Source organism: Pseudophryne corroboree, chromosome 9 (assembly GCF_028390025.1).
Source record: "Pseudophryne corroboree isolate aPseCor3 chromosome 9, aPseCor3.hap2, whole genome shotgun sequence".
Lineage (NCBI taxonomy): Eukaryota > Metazoa > Chordata > Amphibia > Anura > Myobatrachidae > Pseudophryne > Pseudophryne corroboree.
The window spans coordinates 121,710,943-121,735,773 of NC_086452.1; the positions used below are offsets into that span (position 1 = coordinate 121,710,943).

The 24,831-nt window shown below is 45.1% G+C and overlaps 1 protein-coding gene across 5 annotated transcripts in view; it reads right to left on the reverse strand.

Annotated features, from left to right (window-relative positions):
- Positions 1-24,831, reverse strand: part of AXDND1 (axonemal dynein light chain domain containing 1) — a 254,349-nt gene that overhangs the window by 81,597 nt on the left and 147,921 nt on the right. For all 5 annotated transcript variants that reach the window (XM_063939813.1, XM_063939816.1, XM_063939814.1 and 2 more), the window contains 6 exons: positions 23,923-23,979; positions 23,712-23,820; positions 13,584-13,705; positions 4,486-4,626; positions 2,305-2,409; positions 2,106-2,226 (listed from right to left, as the gene is read on the reverse strand). In XM_063939813.1, the coding sequence (XP_063795883.1) occupies positions 2,106-2,226; positions 2,305-2,409; positions 4,486-4,626; positions 13,584-13,705; positions 23,712-23,820; positions 23,923-23,979 (655 nt within the window). The remainder of the gene's footprint in view (positions 1-2,105; positions 2,227-2,304; positions 2,410-4,485; positions 4,627-13,583; positions 13,706-23,711; positions 23,821-23,922; positions 23,980-24,831) is intronic.

A 24,831-nucleotide genomic window follows, 5' to 3' on the forward strand; every position in this document is an offset into this window, starting at 1 on the left:
CCTCTCTACAGTGCAGAGCTCACAGTAGAGAATGGGTGTTAATAAAAGGATAAATCCTAGTAGGACAGATTCTAAATAACCCCAAATACAGTTCACCAGGCTGATGTACAGTATATTGTGTTTTTGCTACGTAAATATTGTGAGATCTGATAAGGAAGCTTTACAACTCTCGTTATCTTATCAGACTTTCCTCAGAGTTGAGCTCCCTATATTTGCAATTATACTGTAAACATTACAAAGTTATCAATACTGTGTTCTGGTCACCCAAAGGTAACAGTGTCTAGTATACAGAAGATCCTTAGATGTTTGGTCCATTACACCGAGGGTAAAAAAAGAGTAATATTAAAAAAAGACACATCTTTGCTCATCAGCCAATTACAGGTGGCCAGCACAGCAAGGCGCTTGTGATTGACAGGTGAAGGAGGGTCCTAAAGCCTGCTGGTTATAATTATTTTCACTAAATGGGGGTATTATTGGGGTTGGGTGTTTGTGGGGATTGTTTCGGTTTTCTTCATTTGTATTGCAGAAAAAGTAAATTTTTATTTGAAAAAAAAAAAAATGGCGAGTTTGGGAGTCTGTTTTTGAAGTTTATTTGAAAAGGGGGATGTGATTTTATTATTATATATATTTTTTTTGGTATAATGAGCCTGGGTCCTAGAGACTACTTTCCCATTATTCTGTTCCCTGGGCTGGCAAAGTTCCTTGTTCATGTTATACATTTTCTTTTAAAACCATGCTTGATTTAGTGTCATTTATTGCTTATATTGAAGGCAGTTATCACATACCCACATTCTCACCTTTACAGCCAGGAGCTTGGAGATGCAAAACAGATCCAGTAAAAATTCCCTACTAGTAAGAGTGAAAAGAAGTCACCCTACCCAGTCCTCCCTCAGTGGAACCATGGCAGCTCCCAGCAGTCATTTATTCCGGGGACAGTGAGCATCATCCTCCCTGAGTGCGAGGTGTACAGCTGCATTGTCCAACCACTGAGCCAAAATCATTGAGAGTGCAGAATCATATTGATCCTCCTGCTAACACCCCAGTCAACAGCCATTATAAAGTGCTAAGCCCAAAAAAATTGTGAAGCACAATATTTCAGAAATGGAGGAGCACTGGGAATACCTGTTTCAGTGTGCAGTTCCCAGGGCTCCACTTAGGGTAAGCAGCAGGTAAGTGAGAACAGACTGAGTAACTAAGAATGCTGTTTTAAAAGAATAGACCTGATCTCAGCAAGTTCCGCTTTGGTGTAAACTTGAAATCATTTTGTGTTGTACAAATGGCTGTGTGTCACTGCACAGCCAAGACCCCTCCTGAAAACACACCTTATGCACCTATAAAATGACATTTGGTTTTAGTACCAACCAACTCCAAACTTAGCAAAAAGTACTCCCCTACACTTGCACAATTTGAGTATTGATCCCAAGCCACTTTTGTGTTGCAGAGTGACAGTTCTGTGCATTCAAAATGACCTGTATAGAAAAACTGCAACACGGAGCCCAGGTGTCTTAATTGCTTATGGTATGGAAATGATTGGTTACTTATTTGCAAAATAAGTAAAAGGAAAACTATTTTGTGCAAGCCAGTGTTAGCCCTGAACCTCTTCCACCCTGAGAACCCTGAGCTCAGGCCTATGTGGGCCACAAATAGCTTAGATAGCATACAGGAGAGGGAGAGCAGCATGTGAACTATTGGAGGTTTAAGGGATGTGGTGGATTAGGTGAAGAGCACATCACAGGAAAATAAGTCACAATGGCCCAAATGTATTAATCCTTAACGAGATACATTGGAGATGGATAGAGAGAGATAAATGACCAGCCAATCAGCTCCTGTCATTTTTCAAACATAGACTGTGACATGGCAGTTAGAAAGCTGATTGGCTGGTCATTTATCACTCTTTATCCGTCTCCACTTTATCTCTTGTTAAGGATTAGTACACTTGGGCCCATATTTCATCTTTGTATAATACAATCTCCACCTAATACTATTTTATATTGGTGTCTTAGTTGTTGAGGCTCTCAGCATAAGTGTTTAATAATAGAGGTGGAAAGGTTGTCAGAGTGTGAGCGCCTACAATTTGTACTGGGCTCTGTGAGGTCAGTAGTCACCTTTCTGGCCAGCCTGTATGTAGCGGAACTCCAGAGATCCCTCTCTTCAGTGAGGTGAGCTAACTGCTTCTCCAGGCGGCTCCTCTGTAACTCGTACAACTCACGATATTCTTCTAAAAGACTGAACAAGCCAGCAAACAGTTTATACAACACCAGGCGTATGAATGTATTTATTGGATGAACAGTATCGTGCTCTTACTTGGCATTCTTTTTTGCATTTCTCAAGGCTTTAGCCAGTTCAGTCTGTGTTTGTTTTGCTTCTTTGCTCACACGCAGGTCATGTTCTCTCACTTGATATAACTCACTGGAGACAATAAATTAATTTATGATGACAAGTGAAAAACAATCTAAATTTTCTCAGACTTCTGCCGTAGGAGGAAAAAAAGATATGTGTAGAAAGAAAAAATAAGGAAAGACGTGTAGAACAACAATATTGGCATGCTGTATAATTATGGTTGGACTAAAATGAGTTTCAAATACTGTTAACTATAAATGATACATAAATATTAAAATAACTATAAACATAAGTAATATATCACACAACATATTAAAATTCATAGTGCACAATATATTAAAGAGACATAGGGGGTCATTCCGAGTTGATCGTAGCTGTTCTAAATTTAGCACAGCTACGATCATCTTCCCTGACATGTGCGGGGGGACGCCCAGCACAGGGCTAGTCCGCCCCGCATGTCTGTCCAGCCCCCCCCCCCTACCCCGCACAAGTACAAAAGCATCGCACAGCGGCAATGCTTTTGTACTTGTGGAGTAACTCCCGTCCAGCGCAGCTCCTGCGGCTGGCTGGGAGTTGATCGTCGCTGCCCCTGGTCGCAGCGGCTACGTGTGACGTCACGCAGTTGCTGCGGCCCACCCCCCGCACGGTCCGACCACGCCTGTGTTGGCCAGACTGCGCCCTCATAACGACGGCCAAACGCCGTCGTGACGCCCCCTCCCACCCAGCGACCGCCTCTGCCTGATTGACAGGGAACGACGGCGGCGCCGGTGCTTGCGCAGTTCCAACCTGATCGCTGTGCTGCGATAAACTGCAGTGAGCGATCGGTTCAGAATGACCTCCATAGACAATAAGATTCAACAAAGTACAGTACTGTAAAGTTCTCAAACAATCTACCCAAAAGTAGGAAATGTAATAAAATAGTAATAAGGTAAATAAAAAGTGATCGTTTAGTGCATCTGCACTGTCTGTGTATACTACTTTATTCTCAGCAGCATAGCACCTTTCATTACTGGAGGGTGTGCAATTTAGAACTATTTCCCTTACTATGTATATGTGTAGAAATACACACCTGAGGTCTGAGAATGCCTCAAATCTAGATTGGCACCCCTCCCCCCACCACCCTCTATGTTTTTAAACCAGCATGGACTGCACTGTGACACAGGCATAATTCTAAGTAAGTCCTATTTATTTGTATATAGGGTCAGAAAATTTGGGGTTGGCATTTGGACGTGGCGTCCCCCATTCTGTTCTGGGTGGGCTGTCTCAGGGCATCACCATTTAAATACATACACAGTCACTTTGTATATCATGTTTGTCTATTATTTATGTATGCACATTTTTTCCACATACTCTCTACCTTTGAACTCATAGTAGGGACCTTCACATACCTACACTTTATATCACTTTACTATCTGTATTTTTTAGTGTGATGCCCTGGGGGGTAGTCCTTTGCTGGATCATGTTTCGGGGTTCCCTGCATTCCAGATGTTGGCCCCATAGTGTTAGGGACCTGCTCGACAAGAGGTGACCTGGACGATTGGTGGGCAGGCCGATATCATTGGCCAACGATATACTAACAACCTCTTATGACATATTATATTTTATTATACTGTAATGATTGTTTAGTGCATCTGCACCCCCTTTGTCTGTAAATAAAAAGTGATCCAGATAAATATTGTCAGGTCCAAGCAAGGCTCTTGCTGGTGCCTCAGCTAGCTTCATTAGTCCGTTGTTAGTCTTCATCAAAACTCATGAGAAACCCAAAGGTTCTGGTATCATTGGCTGGTGCCAAAGTTTCCCAGGTGCCAAATACATCAAGATGTAACAAGTGAGCAGTATACATTCCAGAAGTAACGTTATGCTTTTGAAAGGTTGCATGGATACAATTTTGTGGAATTAAGGAAGTAGGCCTCTTAAGTCTTGGGATCGGGTCTGGGCCAGATTAAACCCTCCAAAGCTTCCCCTGTCATAAGCAGACTTTTGTCTGGTAATAAATGTAATAGTAACTGGTGGCGGCCCATCATCATGTGATAATTTTACTCGTTTCATGTAAATTCTAATCAAGCACTTCTGCTAAAGAAAAACATAATAACTACTTGCAGCTTGTTGAACTTTGTACAACTTCAGTAACAGTTCGGAACTCACTGAGTGAAATCGCCGATGGAGTTCTTGAAATAAATGATCTGCTCTGTAAGGCTTCTGTCCAGTGCTCGCTGAGCCAGCAGGTCATTGTACAGACTGAGCACCTGGTGCGGGATCTTGTTTAGTAACATTACATACCGCTCTCTGCAAACACATATAATGGAAACAGAGTTAGGCTTTATCAGTAGAAGAGTAGAGTAGAATATTACAGCATCCTATTATTTTCCTTTATAATATAGGTAATGTATAAAAAATGAAAACACAGACAAGAAAACTATAGCTTCCATACATGTATGATAGAAAGGAATAGGTATACCAGTGCTGGTTGTTTTGTCAATAATGAACAATTAGGCTTATATTATTACATGTGACATTTAATAAAAAGTTGTAAACATTAAAAACATATTATGCGAATATTAATAGTTTAAAAAAAGCCACTGATGGCAAAGAAACTAATTAAGTTGGATTGATCCACAGTCTCACAGTATTAATGCAATCAGTATTGGTTTTTACCAGATTAGTTGGTGGGGGAAAGTAGTCCCTTATTTTTACTGACTCTAATGTCCTTAGGTCGAGGAAGGATCCAACTTCCGGAAAAGAACCAGGACCTTTGGGAGATAGCACTCTCCTAGTAAATCAGCTGGAATGTCCTTTGTGTGCTGATATGGTGATGGAACAAAATGAAGGTGGGAATAGGCAGTCCCTTAATCTCCTCAGCTGGGATGTCCTTTAATGCTGGGAATGGGTCCCACTTGTAGATAAATATATAGAAGTCTTTGGGAGATAGCACTCTACTGGTATATCAGCTGGAGTATCCGTTAAAGTGCTGATGCAATATTAAAGTGACAAGTGATGGAATGATTATCAAATGAAGTCCTGGTTCATAAGATGATTGGGGAGCGCAGATTCCAACAATTGCGACATCAGTGGCGTGCAAACTCAATGCGTTTCGCTGGTATATAATATATGTCCAGCTTCCTCAGGAGTAAGTACATAGTGGGACCCATTCCCAGCATTAAAGGACATCCCAGCTGAGGAGATTAAGGGACTGCCTATTCCCACCTTCATTTTGTTCCATCACCATATCAGTACACAAAGGACATTCCAGCTGATTTACTAGGAGAGTGCTATCTCCCAAAGGTCCTGGTTCGTTTCCGGAAGTTGGATCCTTCCTCAACCCAAGGACATTACAGTCAGTAAGAATAAGGGACTACTTTCCCCCACCAACTAATCTGGTAAAAACCAATACTGATTGCATTAATACTGTGAGACTGTGGATCAATCCAACTTAATTAGTTTCTTTGCCATCAGTGGCTTTTTTTAAACTATTGATATTCGCATAATATGTTTTTAATGTTTACAACTTTTTATTAAATGTCACATGTAATAATATAAGCCTAATTGTTCATTACTGACAAAACAGCCAGCGCTGGTATACCTTTTCCTTTCTATCTTAGTGTATTTATTTGGGGAATTTTAGACCACCCCAATACCAGCTGCTGTTGTTAGCGCACCTGTACACACATTCCTTTTCCATACATGTATGACTACTTTAAGCTATCCCAGCATAGTCAGGCATGTACTGTATACAAATGCTGGACTGCACTGGTTGCTGTAATGGGATCGGAATACCAACGCCGGAATCCTGACACTGCTCTGAATGCCGATACCACCATCCCGACATGGATCGAAATGCCGGCGCTGGAATACTGAATGCTGGAATCCTGATTGTCCTTTGCCGGCTCTTTGCACTGGTAAGCTTCGAGTGGGATTTAAGGTTAGATTTAGGCTGCAGCAGGAGGGTTAGGGTTAAACTGCGGGGAGGGGGGATTAGGCACCCCTAGAGAGGAATAGGGTAAGGCTGCGGGGAAGGGATGATTAGGATTGGGCTGTGGGGAGGGGGCGTTAGGTTTAGGCACCACCAAGGAGGGTTAGGCTACGGGGGAGGGATTAGGTTTAGGCACCACCGGGGTGGGAGGAGGAGGGGTTAGGTTAGGGTTAGGCTGCAGGAAGGGAGGGTTAGGGGGTAAGGGTAAACATAAACGGGATTCTCTGCCTCGGGATGCCGGTGTCGGTCATATGACTGCAGGCATCCCGTCCGCTGGCATATCCTATGTATTCTGCTGTAATGATGGCTGCCATTACTGCAAGAGCAGACTTTGGTAACTTTGAAAGACAGATGATTGTTGGAGTGTGTTTCTCAGAAACTCCAGTGACCATGGCATCTCAACTTGCTAGTGTTTCTTGGGAAATGGTGTATAAAGTAATGGCAGCACACAGATCCTAAGAGAAAACAAGGGCAACCATGGGCAGAAGCGTATATCCTAGAATCATGATATCTGTCCATTAATTCTAAGTGCAAAGGATGAACAACAGAAGTGAAAACTAACTGACTGTACATTCCAAACTGTGGAACATGATTACTAGGATGACCTTGCACTATTAACACAGTAGGTCTGGTCACCCAGTAGTTTGATAAGCATAACACTAATGTTATGTGTATGCAACGTCCTTCTCAGTCACCAGAACTGAACTAATTTGAGAATTTATGGGAAATTCAAGAAAAAATAAGAATTTACTTACCGATAATTCTATTTCTCGTAGTCCGTAGTGGATGCTGGGAACTCCGTAAGGACCATGGGGAATAGCGGCTCCGCAGGAGACTGGGCACAAAAGTAAAGCTTTAGGACTACCTGGTGTGCACTGGCTTCTCCCCCTATGACCCTCCTCCAAGCCTCAGTTAGGATACTGTGCCCGGACGAGCGTACACAATAAGGAAGGATTTTGAATCCCGGGTAAGACTCATACCAGCCACACCAATCACACCGTACAACTTGTGATCTGAACCCAGTTAACAGCATGATAACAGAGGAGCCTCTGGAAAGATGGCTCACAACAACAATAACCCGATTTAGTTAACAATAACTATGTACAAGTATTGCAGACAATCCGCACTTGGGATGGGCGCCCAGCATCCACTACGGACTACGAGAAATAGAATTATCGGTAAGTAAATTCTTATTTTCTCTGACGTCCTAGTGGATGCTGGGAACTCCGTAAGGACCATGGGGATTATACCAAAGCTCCCAAACGGGCGGGAGAGTGCGGATGATTCTGCAGCACCGAATGAGAGAACTCCAGGTCCTCCTCAGCCAGAGTATCAAATTTGTAGAATTTAGCAAACGTGTTTGCCCCTGACCAAGTAGCTGCTCGGCAAAGTTGTAAAGCCGAGACCCCTCGGGCAGCCGCCCAAGATGAGCCCTCTTCCTTGTGGAATGGGCTTTTACAGATTTTGGCTGTGGCAGGCCTGCCACAGAATGTGCAAGCTGAATTGTACTACAAATCCAACGAGCAATAGTCTGCTTAGAAGCAGGAGCACCCAGCTTGTTGGGTGCATACAGGATAAACAGGGAGTCAGATTTTCTGACTCCAGCCGTCCTGGAAACATATATTTTCAGGGCCCTGACAACGTCCAGCAACTTGGAGTCCTCCAAGTCCCTAGTAGCCGCAGGTACCACAATAGGCTGGTTCAGGTGAAACGCTGAAACCACCTTAGGGAGAAATTGTGGACGAGTCCTCAATTCTGCCCTGTCCGTATGAAAAAACAGGTAAGGGCTTTTATAAGATAAAGCCGCCAATTTTGACACGCGCCTGGCCGAAGCCAGGGCCAACAGCATGACCACTTTCCATGTGAGATATTTCAAATCCACAGATTTAAGCGGTTCAAACCAATGTGATTTTAGGAACCCCAAAACTACATTGAGATCCCAAGGTGCCACTGGAGGCACAAAAGGAGGCTGTATATGCAGCACCCCCTTGACAACGTCTGAAACTTCAGGAACTGAAGCCAGTTCTTTCTGGAAGAAAATCGACAGGGCCGAAATCTGAACCTTAATGGATCCTAATTTTAGGCCCATAGACACTCCTGTTTGCAGGAAATGCAGGAATCGACCCAGTTGAAATTCCTCCGTTGGGGCCTTCCTGGCCTCGCACCACGCAACATATTTCCGCCAAATGCGGTGATAATGCTTTGCGGTCACATCCTTCCTGGCTTTGATCAGGGTAGGAATGACTTCTTCCGGAATGCCTTTTTCCTTCAGGATCCGGCGTTCAAACGCCATGCCGTCAAACGCAGCCGCGGTAAGTCTTGGAACAGACAGGGTCCTTGCTGGATCAGGTCCCTTCTTAGAGGTAGAGGCCACGGGTCCTCTGTGAGCATCTCTTGAAGTTCCGGGTACCAAGTCCTTCTTGGCCAATCCGGAGCCACGAGTATAGTTCTTACTCCTCTCCGTCTTATAATTCTCAGTACCTTGGGTATGAGAGGCAGAGGAGGGAAACACATACACTGACTGGTACACCCATGGTGTTACCAGAGCGTCCACAGCTATTGCCTGAGGGTCCCTTGACCTGGCGCAATACCTGTCCAATTTTTTTGTTGAGGCGGGGCGCCATTATGTCCACCTTTGTTTTTTTCCAACGGTTTACAATCATGTGGAAGACTTCTGGGTGAAGTCCCCACTCTCCCGGGTGGAGGTCGTGCCTGCTGAGGAAGTCTGCTTCCCAGTTGTCCACTCCCGGAATGAACACTGCTGACAGTGCTATCACATGATTTTCCGCCCAGCGAAGAATCCTTGCAGCTTCTGCCATTGCCCTCCTGCTTCTTGTGCCGCCCTGTCTGTTCACGTGGGCGACTGCCGTGATGTTGTCCGACTGGATCAGCACCGGCTGACCTTGAAGCAGAGGTCTTGCTTGGCTTAGGGTATTGTAAATGGCCCTCAGCTCCAGGATATTTATGTGAAGTGATGTCTCCAGGCTTGACCACAAGCCCTGGAAATTTCTTCCCTGTGTGACTGCTCCCCAGCCTCGCAGGCTGGCATCCGTGGTCACCAGGACCCAGTCCTGAATGCCGAATCTGCGGCCCTCTAGAAGATGAGCACTCTGCAACCACCACAGGAGAGACACCCTTGTCTTTGGTGACAGGGTTATCCGCTGATGCATCTGAAGATGCGATCCGGACCATTTGTCCAGCAGGTCCCACTGGAAAGTTCTTGCGTGGAATCTGCCGAAAGGGATTGCTTTGTAGGAAGCCACCATTTTTCCCAGGACCCTTGTGCATTGATGCACTGACACTTGGCCTGGTTTTAGGAGGTTTCTGACTAGTTCGGATAACTCCCTGGTTTTCTCCTCCGGGAGAAACACCTTTTTCTGGACTGTGTCCAGGATCATCCCTAGGAATAGAAGACGTGTCGTCGGGATCAGCTGCGATTTTGGAATATTGAGAATCCAACCGTGCTGCCGCAACACTACTTGAGATAGTGCTACCCCGACTACCAATTGTTCCCTGGATCTTGCCCTTATCAGGAGATCGTCCAAGTACGGGATAACTAAAACTCCCTTCCTTCGAAGGAGTATCATCATTTCGGCCATTACCTTGGTAAAGACCCGGGGTGCCGTGGACAAACCAAACGGCAGCGTCTGAAACTGATAGTGACAGTTCTGTACCACAAACCTGAGGTATCCTTGGTGAGAAGGGTAAATTGGGACATGGAGGTAAGCCTCCTTGATGTCCAAAGACACCATATAATCCCCTTCTTCCAAGTTCGCAATCACCGCTCTGAGTGACTCCATCTTGAATTTGAACCTGTGTATGTAAGTGTTCAAGGATTTCAGATTTAAAATAGGTCTCACCGAGCCGTCCGGCTTCGGTACCACAAACAGCGTGGAATAATACCCCTGTCCCTATTGCAGGAGGGGTATCTTGATTATCACCTGCTGGGAATACAGCTTGTGAATGGCTTCCAATACCGCCTCCCTGTCGGAGGGAGACGTCGGTAAAGCAGACTTTAGGGGAGTGCCTGAGTCCGCTTGTAAAGCCCCAGCGTCATGCTGAGGACTTGGCAGAAACGGGAGAGGGCTTCTGTTCCTGGGAACTGGCTGTTTGCTGCAGCCTTTTTCCTCTCCCTCTGCCACGGGGCAGAAATGAGGAGCCTTTTGCCCGCTTGCCCTTATGGGGCCGAAAGGACTGCGCCTGATAATACGGCGTCTTCTTATGTTGAGAGGCTACCTGGGGTAAAAATGTGGATTTCCCAGCAGTTGCCGTGGCCACCAGGTCTGATAGACCTACCCCAAATAACGCCTCCCCTTTGTAAGGCAATACTTCCATATGCCTTTTGGAATCAGCATCACCTGACCACTGCCTCGTCCATAACCCTTTTCTGGCAGAAATGGACAGCGCACTTACTCTTGATGCCAGTCGGCAAATATCCCTCTGTGCATCCCGCATATATAGAAATGCATCTTTCAAATGCTCTATAGTCAGTAATATACTGTCCCTATCCAGGGTATCAATATTGTCAGTCAGGGAATCCGACCAAGCCACCCCAGCACTGCACATCCAGGCTGAGGCGATTGCTGGTCGCAGTATAACACCCGTTTGAGTGTATATACATTTTAGGATATTCTCCTGCTTTCTGTCAGCAGGTTCCTTAAGGGCGGCCCTATCAGGAGACGGTAGTGCCACCTGTTTTGACAAACGTGTGAGCGCTTTATCCACCTTAGGGGGTGTTTCCCAACGTGCCCTATCCTCTGGCGGGAAGGGGTATGATGCTAATAACCTTTTAGGAATTATCAGTTTTTTATCGGGGGAAACCCACGCTTCATCACACACTTCATTTAATTCCTCAGATGCAGGAAAAACTACAGGCAGTTTTTTCTCACCAAACATAATACCCTTTTTAGTGGTACTTGTATTATCAGAAATATGTAAAACATTTTTCATAGCATCAATCATGTAACGTGTGGCCCTATTTGGAAGTCACATTCGTCTCTTCATCGTCGACAGTGGAGTCAGTATCCGTGTCGGCGTCTGTATCTGCCATCTGAGGTAACGGGCGTTTTAGAGCCCCTGATGGCTTTTGAGACGCCTAGACAGGCACGAGCTGAGTAGCCGGCTGTCTCATGTCATCAACCGTCTTTTGTAAAGAGCTGACACTGTCACGTAATTCCTTCCATAAGCTCAGCCACTCAGGTGTCGACTCCCTAAGGGGTGACATCTCCATTACAGGCAATTGCTCCGCCTCCACACCATTTTCCTCCTCATACATGTCGACACAATCGTACCGACACACAGCATACACACAGGGAATGCTCTGATAGAGGACAGGACCCCACTAGCCCTTTGGGGAGACAGAGGGAGAGTATGCCAGCACACACCAGAGCGCTATATATATACAGGGATAACCTTATAGAAGTGTTTTTCCCCTTATAGCTGCTGTTTTATTTATACTGCGCCTAATTAGTGCCCCCCTCTCTTGTTTTACCCTTTTCTGTAGTGCAGGACTGCAGGGGAGAGTCAGGGAGACGTCCTTCCAGCGAAGCTGTGAGGGAAAATGGCGCCCGTGTGCTGAGGATATAGGCTCCGCCCCCTTCTCGGCGAACTTTTCTCCCGCTTTTTGCTGTATTCTGGCAGGGGTTAAAATACATCCATATAGCCCTGGGGGTTATATGTGATGTATTTTCGCCAGCTAAGGTGTTTCTATTGCTGCTCAGGGCGCCCCCCCCCCAGCGCCCTGCACCCTCAGTGACCGGAGTGTGAAGTGTGCCTGAGGAGCAATGGCGCACAGCTGCAGTGCTGTGCGCTACCTTGGTGAAGACTGATGTCTTCTGCCGCCGATTTTCCGGATCTCTTCTTGCTTCTGGCTCTGTAAGGGGGCCGGCGGCGCGGCTCTGGGACCGGACTCCGAGGCTGGGCCTGTGTTCGGTCCCTCTGGAGCTAATGGTGTCCAGTAGCCAAGAAGCCCAAGCTGGCTGCAAGCAGGCAGGTTCGCTTCTTCTCCCCTTAGTCCCTCGATGCAGTGAGCCTGTTGCCAGCAGGTCTCACTGAAAATAAAAAACCTAAAACTAAACTTTTACTAAGAAACTCAGGAGAGCCTCCTAGAATGCACCCTTCTCGGCCGGGCACAAAAATCTAACTGAGGCTTGGAGGAGGGTCATAGGGGGAGGAGCCAGTGCACACCAGGTAGTCCTAAAGCTTTACTTTTGTGCCCAGTCTCCTGCGGAGCCGCTATTCCCCATGGTCCTTACGGAGTTCCCAGCATCCACTAGGACGTCAGAGAAAAAATGTTTTCCATCAACCAGTGATCAGTAAAGGGTGTAGGGTATGTAAGGCACATGGGCCCCAAGATCACCTAAAACCGCATGCCGTAATACCTACCATATGCCAACAGGGCCATCTTTTGTGTGATATACTGTACTCAGTAGTCAGTACTTGTGTGATATACTGTACTTAATAAAAGATGGTGCAGATGACAGTGAAGACTTTCCTTCGGTGCATGCTCTATATTCTACAAATATCACACAGGTGTGCCACTAGCAAAAGGTGTTGGTGGGTGGCACTGCATAGAGGACGGGGGGGAGGTTTGGGTGGAGTGGTGTTGACTCATTGGTACATAAAGGCTGTGTTTCAGGCTGCTCTTGCCACATATAGTAGGTTTGGTCATATCTGGAACATATATCTTACATATTACCTAAAGGCCATAAACTGACCTTACTTATTAACAAGGTCATGTCATTAGTACAGATTGGTCCAAGTGTGGACCAGTTAAGATGTTGCTTTTACGATGTTGAAAGTTGTTGCTTTTATTCCCACACAAGTGCTAGTAATCATCTACTTCATATAATTTGTAATAGAGTAAAGAATTTAGAAATATGCAGCAGATAAAACACTAAAAGCTAATTCTAAAGCTGTAAGATAGAAGATATCAGTAAAACCTGACAACATTGCAGCCGGATGCTAAATCAGAGACAGTATAAAAGACCACAATACATTTTGTTATTAATATCACTAACAAGGAACTTATGACAATACTACCTCACAAATAGTTTTTCCGACAACAAAATTACCACCTCCACTATCTGTAGGTAACATATATAAACTTTACTAAAAGGAAATAATAATATAGTACAAATAAAACCTTTTGATTACGTGCTTATTTCTTATAGCTTGTGTCACTTTTCCTCTCCTCACTCCCCTGTTAGATGGAATATAGATGAGGATTGTAAAAGGCATACGGGATATAATGTGATTTCAAGTCAGTACTGACCTGAGCTTAGCTAGCAGCACCCCTCTCTCCACACACTCCGTGCTGACCTGACGGATTAATTCATGAAAGACAATGTTGTAGATATTCTGCTCTGTCTTTATCAGCTCTAGCAGATTGTGTATCTAGATAAGCACATAGTAATTACTTACATGAATTATTTGCATTAAAGAGGACATATTGTTAAAAACATGTTAAACAATAATTTACATACAGTAGTTAGTGACTATGTACTTTTCCTATCAGTAAGATATTAATCTTGAAGAAATCTTAGGTAGAGGTAAACCTCATTCTCTTGTGAATGTTTTTTATTGTGTTTTTTATTGTGACAAAACTGGCCGAGGTTCAAGTAAAGCGAATAACATACTTAATACCTGACCAACATACAGTAAAAGTGAGCTTGGAATATAAGTCTCAGAAAAAAAATGACATCTGCAAATACAAATCTGCTAGAAATATACAATGCTGTTAGAATGAAAGTACCTTCTTCTTAGAGCACTCTGGAGTGAGTTGTAAGGCTAGTAATGAAGATACATGTGGACAACACGTACTTCAGATGATTAATTATTTATTTAAAAAAAATATTAGTTACAAATGTTGTCACAAGGTGGCGATACAAATGGCTTGAAGAGTGCTACAACTGTAAAATGTGTCCTCCCCTGTGGTCAACATCAATTTCCATTCAAAGTGCCAAGTGGAATATCCATGACAATACTTACTATGCTGTCTTCAAAAGGGTATCACATACTTCCCAATACAACTATTTCTTCAAGAAACCCCACAGCCAAACGTCATGTGTTGTGCGGCCTAGTGAACACCCCGTTGAGATGCCTGAAAGTAGCTGCTAATAACTTGTTCTTCAGTAAAGTGTTGCCTTAAGAATTTCAAATGATTTGTATCACCACCTGGTGACAAAATCTATAAATGTTTTTTTTTTAATAAATGGCTACTGCATCCTCTCTCTGAATTACCTGCTGGCCAAGTTTCTTTTAATAATGAGTCTTAGATCTTAGGGAAATGTAATTTTACTAGTCTAATATATGAAACTTTTACATATATGGTAGATAGCCTCAGATTTTCTGGATAAAGTCTGTGTTCAATTGTCAGCAACAATGTTATACCAATATCATTGTGTTACAATATCTAATAGGGCTTCATACAGATGTGTCCTCTTACAACTTTGCTCCATGCGGTACAAGTCACATTACACATAACACGTGAGTGGCATGTGACTCGGTAGCGGCAAGCGTCTTTTTTGTGTCTTAGATGCAGTGTAATGCAATAGGATGAATAAGCTGCTTCTGCTGATTAAAATGATATGCAGCATGGCATGACGTGACTTGAAGGGCTGTTTAGCGCGACTTCTGCAAGGGCGTAAGAGGACACATCTGTAATATATTTAGTTCCACTTCAATGCCAGGCTTAAAGAAGTACTGTTAAAACACTATTATAAATTTATTTATTTATTTTATTATTTATTTATTAACAGTTTCTTATATAGCGCAGCATATTCCGTTGCGCTTTGACTATGCTTTATACTTCTAAATATAGTTTTGTTTAGTGTCATACTGTTAAATTTACCAAAAAGTTAATATTTTACGCTCTGTTTTTTTTTACTTGGATTGACAGTGTACGTTCACAGTGTTTCCACGAGAGAATTTGCAACAGACAATACTCACTTTATGGTATTTATTACTCTTTCTCCATGAAGTCTAGCTTAGGCTACCTAGGCTATAGACAGCACTATCAATTTATTAGAATTATGTACCTGCTGTATTGTTTGTAATATAATCAGAGGTGATAAGTTTGACAAAAAGCTGTAGCTACAAGAATAAAAACATTAAACCAAAGATATGTTGAAATATAAATTGACGAAAAAGGACCACTAAGCCCCAAAAATGTAAATTTTATATATAAACCCAGAAGGCAAAACGTAATACATCCCACTATAGAACATACTGCTGAAGATCTTACCATATCATTGACTATTGTCAATGGGAATCTTATACGTCATAAAGCTGAGAATGCGATAATTCCGGGATCCGGTCTCTAGGTCGACAGTAAATAGGTCGACACTATCTAGGTCGACAGTAACTAGGGCGACAGGGTTTCTAGGTCAACAGGGTCTCTAGGTCGACATGTTCTAGGTTGAAAGGTCAAAAAGGTCGACATGAGTTTTTCATGTTTTTATTTTCTTTTTTGAACTTTTTCATACTTAACGATCCACGTGGACTACGATTGGAACGGTAATCTGTGCCGAGCGAAGCGGTAGCGGAGCGAGGCACCTTGCCCGAAGCATGATGAGCGAAGCAAGCCATGCGAAGGGACACGGTGCACTAATTGGGGCTCCCGGTCACTCTACGAAGAAAACACCAAAAAAACATAAAAAAACCCTCATGTTGACCTTTTGACCTGTCGACCTAGACCACGTCGACCTAAAGACCCTGTCGACCTAGAAACCCTGTCAACCTATAGTGGTCGACCTAGATACTCTCGACCTAGTTACTTTCTACCTTCCATACAACACCTGATAATTCCATCTGCTGTAATATCACTGCAGATGTCTCAATGTGTGAGTCAGCAGATCCAAAGGGTGCCTATATCTGCTGTGTTAGAGAAGCACTTCTCTCTTAGTAGGAGACTTATCAAACCATGTAAAGTGGAGATGTTGACTATAGCAACCAGCTTCTAGTTATCATTTTATACACTAGTCTACAAATGATAGCTAGAATCTGATTGCTTGCTATGTGCAACACCACTATTTGTCCTCTACATAAGGGCCCTCATTCCGAGTTGTTCGCTCGGTAAAAATCTTCGCATCGCAGCGATTTTCCGCTTAATGCGCATGCGCAATGTTCGCACTGCGACTGCGCCAAGTAAATTTGCTATGCACTTAGTAATTTTACTCACGGCTTTTTCATCGTTCTGGCGATCGTAATGTGATTGACAGGAAATGGGTGTTACTGGGCGGAAACAGGCCGTTTTATGGGCGTGTGGGAAAAAACGCTACCGTTTCCGGAAAAAACGCAGGAGTGGCCGGAGAAACGGAGGAGTGTCTGGGCGAACGCTGGGTGTGTTTGTGACGTCAAACCAGGAACGACAAGCACTGAACTGATCGCAGATGCCGAGTAAGTCTGAAGCTACTCAGAAACTGCTACGAGGTGTGTAATCGCAATATTGCGAATACATCGTTCGCATTTTTAAGATGCTAAGATTCACTCCCAGTAGGCGGCGGCTTAGCGTGAGCAACTCTGCTAAAATCGCTTTGCGAGCGAACAACTCGGAAGGTTTGATAAAGCTACCCCTCATTAGAACAACCTGGCTGTCGCAGAGAAGTGAAAAGAGCATGTTATTTTATGGACATTACTCAATATTTTATGTATACAGGTTGAGTCTCCCTTATCCAAAATGCTTGGGACCAGAGGTATTTTGGATATGGGATTTTTCCGTATTTTGGAATAATTGCATACCAAAATGAGATATCATGGTGATGGGACCTAAATCTAAGCACAGAATGCATTTATGTTACATATACACCTTATACACACAGCCTGAAGGTCATTTTAGCCAATATTTTTTATAACTCTGTGCATTAAACAAAGTGTGTGTACATTCACACAATTCATTTATGTTTCATATACACCTTATACACACAGCCTGAAGGTCATTTAATACAATATTTTTAATAACTTTGTGTATTAAACAAAGTTTGTGTACACTGAGCCATCAAAAAACAAAGGTTTCACAATCTCACTCTCGCTCAAAAAAGTCCGTATTTCGGAATATTCCGTATTTCGGAATATTTGGATATGGGATACTCAACCTGTATTACTCATTTCAGTAATTCACAGTATATTAGCTCTTTTTAAAATGCTCATAAGAAAACCATGGTAAAATTGGAGCTCCACTGCAGGAAATCTATTCAGGAGATACTTTTCCAAAATTCAGATGATATCTAAAATAAGATTTTACTCACCGGTAAATCTATTTCTCGTAGTCCGTAGTGGATGCTGGGAACTCCGTAAGGACCATGGGGAATAGACGGGCTCCGCAGGAGACTGGGCACTCTAAGAAAGAATTAGATCTACTGGTGTGCACTGGCTCCTCCCTCCTATGCCCCTCCTCCAGACCTCAGTTAGGGAAACTGTGCCCGGAAGAGCTGACACAATAAGGAAAGGATTTGGAATCCCGGGTAAGACTCATACCAGCCACACCAATCACACCGTACAACTCGTGATACTATACCCAGTTAACAGTATGAACAACAACTGAGCCTCACGAATAGATGGCTCATAACAATAACCCTTTAGTTAGGCAATAACTACATACAAGTATTGCAGACAATCCGCACTTGGGATGGGCGCCCAGCATCCACTACGGACTACGAGAAATAGATTTACCGGTGAGTAAAATCTTATTTTCTCTGACGTCCTAGTGGATGCTGGGAACTCCGTAAGGACCATGGGGATTATACCAAAGCTCCCAAACGGGCGGGAGAGTGCGGATGACTCTGCAGCACCGAATGAGCAAACTCAAGGTCCTCCTCAGCCAGGGTATCAAACTTGTAGAATTTTGCAAACGTGTTTGATCCCGACCAGGTAGCAGCTCGGCAAAGTTGTAAAGCCGAGACCCCTCGGGTAGCCGCCCAAGAAGAGCCCACCTTCCTCGTGGAATGGGCCTTGACAGATTTAGGATGCGGCAGTCCAGCCGCAGAATGTGCAAGTTGAATCGTGGAGCAGATCCAGCGAGCAATAGTCTGCTTAGAAGCAGGAGCACCCAACTTGTTGGGTGCATGCAGGTTAAACAGCGAGTCAGTCTTTCTGACTCTAGCCGTCCTGGAAACATAGATTTTCAGGGCCCGGACTACGTCCAGCAACTTGGAAGCCTCCAAGTCCTGAGTAGCCGCCGGCACCACAATAGGTTGGTTCAAGTGAAATGCTGATACCACCTTAGGGAGGAATTGGGGACGCGTCCTCAATTCTGCTCTGTCCATATGGAAGATCAGATAGGGGCTTTTACAGGATAAAGCCGCCAATTCTGACCCCCGCCTAGCCGAAGCCAAGGCCAAAAGCATGACCACTTTCCATGTGAGATATTTTAATTCCACGGCCTGAAGTGGCTCAAACCAATGTGATTTTAGGAAATCCAACACCACGTTGAGATCCCAAGGTGCCACTGGGGGCACAAAAGGGGGCTGAATATGCAGCACTCCCTTAACAAACGTCTGAACTTCAGGCAGTGAAGCCAGTTCTTTTTGAAAGAAAATAGACAGGGACGAAATCTGGACTTTAATGGATCCCAATTTTAGGCCCATAGTCACTCCTGACTGTAGGAAGTGCAGAAATCGACCCAGCTGAAATTCTTCTGTGGGGGCCTTCATAGCCTTACACCAAGCAACATATTTTCGCCATATGCGGTGATAATGCTGTGCTGTCACCTCTTTCCTAGCCTTTATCAGCGTAGGAATGACTTCAACTGGAATGCCCTTTTCCATCAGGATCCGGCGTTCAACCGCCATGCCGTCAAACGCAGCCGCGGTAAGTCTTGGAACAGACAGGGCCCCTGCTGTAGCAGGTCCTGTCTGAGAGGCAGAGGCCAAGGGTCCTCTGAGATCATTTCTTGTAGTTCCGGGTACCAAGTCCTTCTTGGCCAATCCGGAACGATGAGTATAGTTCTTACTCCTCTTTTTCTTATTATCCTCAGCACCTTTGGTATGAGAGGAAGAGGAGGGAACACATAAACCGACTGGTACACCCACGGTGTCACTAGAGCGTCCACAGCTATCGCCTGAGGGTCCCTTGACCTGGCGCAATATCTTTTTAGCTTTTTGTTTAGGCGGGACGCCATCATGTCCACCTGTGGCCATTCCCAACGGTTCACAATCAGTTGGAAGACTTCTGGATGAAGTCCCCACTCTCCCGGGTGGAGGTCGTGCCTGCTGAGGAAGTCTGCTTCCCAGTTGTCCACTCCCGGAATGAACACTGCTGACAGTGCTATCACGTGATTTTCCGCCCATCGGAGAATCTTTGTGGCTTCTGCCATCGCCCTCCTGCTTCTTGTGCCGCCCTGTCAGTTTACATGGGCGACCGCCGTGATGTTGTCTGACTGAATCAGCACCGGCTGGTTTTAAAGCAGGGGTCTTGCCTGACTTAGGGCATTGTAAATGGCCCTTAGTTCCAGAATATTTATGTGTAGGGAAGTCTCCTGACTCGACCATTGTCCTTGGAAGTTTCTTCCCTGCGTGACTGCCCCCCAACCTCGGAGGCTTGCATCCGTGGTTACCAGGACCCAGTCCTGTATGCCGAATCTGCGGCCCTCTAGAAGATGCGCACTCTGCAGCCACCACAGCAGAGACACCCTGGCCCTCGGAGACAGGGTGATCAGCCGATGCATCTGAAGATGCGATCCGGACCACTTGTCTAACAGATCCCACTGAAAGATCCTTGCATGGAACCTGCCGAATGGAATTGCCTCGTAAGAAGCTACCATCTTTCCCAGGACTCGCGTGCAATGATGCACCGACACCTGTTTTGGTTTCAGGAGGTCTCTGACCAGAGATGACAACTCCTTGGCCTTCTCCTCCGGGAGAAACACCTTCTTCTGTTCTGTGTCCAGAATCATACCCAGGAACAGCAGACGCGTCGTAGGAACCAGCTGCGACTTTGGAATATTCAGAATCCAGCCGTGCTGTTGTAGCACTTCCTGAGATAGTGCTACTCCGACCAACAACTGCTCCCTGGATCTCGCCTTTATAAGGAGATCGTCTAAGTATGGGATAATTATAACTCCCTTCTTTCGAAGGAGTATCATCATTTCGGCCATTACCTTGGTAAATACCCTCGGTGCCGTGGACAGACCAAACGGCAACGTCTGGAATTGGTAATGGCAGTCTTGTACCACAAAATGGAGGTACTCCTGGTGAGGTGGGTAAATGGGGACATGCAGGTAAGCATCCTTGTTGTCCAGTGATACCATGTAATGTAGCGATTCCATTTTGAACTTGAACCTTCTTATATAAGTGTTCAAGGATTTCAAATTTAGAATGGGTCTCACCGAACCGTCTGGTTTCGGTACCACAAACATTGTGGAATAGTAACCCCGTCCCTGTTGAAGGAGGGGAACTTTTATTATCACCTGCTGGAGGTACAGCTTGTGAATTGCCGCCAGCACTACCTCCCTGTCCGGGGGAGTAGCTGGCAAGGCTGATTTGAGGTAACGGCGAGGGGGAGACGTCTCGAATTCCAGCTTGTATCCTTGAGATACCACTTGTAGAACCCAGGGATCCACCTGTGAGCGAACCCACCGGTCGCTGAAGTTCCGGAGACGGGCCCCCACCGCACCTGGCTCCACCAGTGGAGCCCCAGCGTCATGCGGAGGATTTAGTGGAAGCAGGGGAGGATTTCTGTTCTTGGGAACTGGCTGTATGGTGCAGCTTTTTCCCTCTACCCCTGCCTCTGGGCAGAAAGGACGCGCCTCTAACCCGCTTGCCTTTCTGGGGCCGAAAGGACTGTACCTGATAATACGGTGCTTTCTTTGGCTGTGAGGGAACCTGGGGTAAAAATGTCGACTTCCCAGCTGTCGCTGTGGAAACGAGGTCCGAGAGACCATCCCCAAACAATTCCTCACCCTTGTAAGGCAAAACCTCCATGTGCCTTTAAGAATCCGCATCACCTGTCCACTGCCAAGTCCATAATACTCTCCTGGCAGAAATGGACATTGCATTTATTCTAGATGCCAGCCGGCAAATATCCCTCTGTGCATCTCTCATGTATAAGACTATGTCTTTAATATGCTCTATGGTTAGCAATATAGTGTCCCTGTCAAGGGAATCAATATTATCAGACAGGGAATCAGACCACGCTGCTGCAGCACTGCACATCCATGCTGAAGCAATAGCGGGTCTCAGTATAGTACCTGAGTGTGTATATACAGACTTCAGGATAGCCTCCTGCTTTCTATCCGCAGGCTCCTTTAAGGCGGCCGTATCCTGAGACGGTAGTGCCACCTTTTTTGATAAGCGTGTGAGCGCTTTATCCACCCTCGGGGATGTCTCCCAACGTACCCTGTCCTCTGGCGGGAAAGGGTACGCCATTAGTAACTTTTTAGAAATCACTAATTTTTTATCGGGGGAAGCCCACGCTTCTTCACACACTTCATTTAACTCATCTGAAGGGGGAAAAACCACTGGTTGCTTTTTCTCCCAAAACATAATACCCTTTTTAGTGGTACCTGGGTTAATGTCAGAAATGTGCAACACATTTTTCATTGCCGTAATCATGCAACGGATAGCCTTAGTGGAATGTACATTAGTCTCGTCGTCGTCGACACTGGAGTCAGATTCCGTGTCGACATCTGTGTCTGCCATCTGAGGTAGCGGGCGTTTTTGAGCCCCTGATGGCCTTTGAGACGCCTGGGCAGTCACTGGCTGAGCCGGCTGTCCCACAGCTGTTATGTCATCAAACCTTTTATGTAAGGAGTTGACACTGTCGGTTAATACCTTCCACATATCCATCCACTCTGGTGTCGACCCCACAGGGGGTGACATCACATTTATTGGCACCTGCTCCGCCTCCACATAAGCCTCCTCATCAAACATGTCGACACAGCCGTGCCGACACATCGCACACACACAGGGAATGCTCTGACTGAGGACAGGACCCCACCAAGTCCTTTGGGGAGACAGAGAGAGAGTATGCCAGCACACACCACAGCGCTATATAACACAGGGATTTACACTATACAAAGTGATTTTCCCTATAGCAGCTATAATACACAGTATTGCGCCTAAATTTAGTGCCCCCCCTCTCTTTTTTACCCTATTGAGCCTGGAAACTGCAGGGGAGAGCCTGGGGAGCTGTCTTCCAGCGGAACTGTGAAGAGAAAATGGCGCCAGTGTGCTGAGGGAGATAGCCCCGCCCCTTTCACGGCGGACTTCTCCCGCTCTTTTATTAATATTATGGCAGGGGATTTTTACACATATATAGTGTATTAGACTATATTATGTGTTTTTTTGCCATTTGTAAGGTAATCTAATTGCAGCCCAGGGCGCCCCCCCCAGCGCCCTGCACCCATCAGTAACCGGAGTATGTGGTGTGCATGGGGAGCAATGGCGCACAGCTGCAGTGCTGTGCGCTACCTTAATGAAGACCGGAGTCTTCAGCCGCCGATTTTCTCCTCGGAATCTTCCGTCTTCTGGCTCTGCAAGGGGGACGGCGGCGCGGCTCCGGGACCGGACGACCGAGGCTGGGCCTGTGTTCGATCCCTCTGAAGCTAATGGTGTCCAGTAGCCTAGAAGCCCAAGCTAGCTGCAAGCAGGTAGGTTCGCTTCTCTCCCCTAAGTCCCTCGTAGCAGTGAGTCTGTTGCCAGCAGATCTCACTGAAAATAAAAAACCTAACAAATACTTTCTTTACTAAGAGCTCAGGAGAGCCCCTAGTGTGCAACCAGCTCGAGCCGGGCACAGATTCTAACTGAGGTCTGGAGGAGGGGCATAGAGGGAGGAGCCAGTGTACACCAGTAGATCTAATTCTTTCTTAGAGTGCCCAGTCTCCTGCGGAGCCCGTCTATTCCCCATGGTCCTTACTGAGTTCCCAGCATCCACTAGGACGTCAGAGAAAAATATAATTTAGCATTGATTTTCTGCATGCTATATATAAAGTTTGGTCATTTAAATTAATGCTGCTAAGTAATTGAGGGCAGTATGGATGGTGTAATGGTTAGCATAACTGCCTCACAGCACTGATGTCATGGGTTTGATTCCAACCATGGCCCTAACCTGTGCTTGGGTGTGTTTCCTCCAGATGATCTGGTTTCCTCCCACAATCCAAAAATATACTGGTAGTTTAATTATCTACCGACAAAAAAGAACCCTAGTGTGTAAGTATGTTTAGGGCAGACTAGATGGGCCAAGTGGTTCTTAACTGCTGTCAAATTTTATGTTTCTGTGCTTATGTTTACAGTCTTTTAGTTTTAGGTTGTTTTATTGTTTATTATTATTTTTAAAGTTTATCCATGTTTGTCTTTTTATGTTTGTTATGCAAATAAAATTATATTTGTTGTCTAAAACTTATAAAAGCACACTTTCTGCGGTTACATTTAGATTAACAATGGGAAGACGGAACCCTTAGCGATACCTGAGTTGGACCTTCCAACTTTAGGTCTTCCTCATCCACACCTGCTGTCTTCAACATGCTGTCCATCACTTTCATCAGCTGGAGAACCTCTGCCCTCCCACTAGGTTTCCTATTAAGAAATAGGTCCATGCATAAGATATGGTTCCACAAGATCTCTGCCACCAGTTCAGCACAATATCTGGACAGTGACCAGAGTAAAGTCTACACTTACATAGATGGGAACATGCGCAGCTGCTTCTCATCATCTTCAAGCACAGTTGTGTACTTACTAGAGGTAAATAAAGGAAATAAAGAAATGTGAGACGATGCTTTCAAATACAGAACAACAAATCTAATAGGATAAACCAAAGTTTGCATTGCTGATTTACCTAGAAAGTGGACAAGGGCAGTGGAGTAACTCCCAAAGACAGCTGTCAAGGGGTCACCAAGAAGCAAAGACCGAGTGAACTGCTGAACTAAGACAGATCTCTCTCCACCGATTTCATAGTGATTTGCTACAGTCACTGCTGACTGCTGTCCTTGCTCAAAGCTCCCTTTGTTTCCCCCTTGAGCTCAATAGTCTTGGAGTCTAGCAGCAGCAGAGTGGGATACATCAAAGTGTGTATATAGTGAGTTTTTTTAAGGTAGTGCACTAATTGTTCAATTAAAACTTGTAGGGCTCCTAGAGCTCTGCTGGATGGAGAAAGAACTTTACCATGCTATCAACTCTCTCCTGGTGGATAAAGCACCTGGCCCAGATGGCTATATTAACAAATTCTATAAAATGTTTTCAGGAGGTCTTGATCCCAGTTTTGACCCTGTTATTTAATGAAGCCTAATCCTTAGGGTCTTTCCTCACTGAAATGCTTGAAGCAAGGATTGTCACTTTCCCTAAACAGGGGAAAAATCCTGCTTTAGTGACTAATTATTGTCCGATTGCTCTCTTGAACACGGATGTTAAGATATATGCGAAGTTAATAGCGAATAGGTTGAACCCGTTGATCCCTTCCCTGGTCACTCGTGACCAAGTCGGTTTTGTTCAGGGCAGACAGTCACCGGATAATACCAACAGGATTATCAATGTGCTGGATGCCTTCTCTGCGTCCTCGGAGTCCCTTCTTCTGCTCTCGCTGGACGCAGA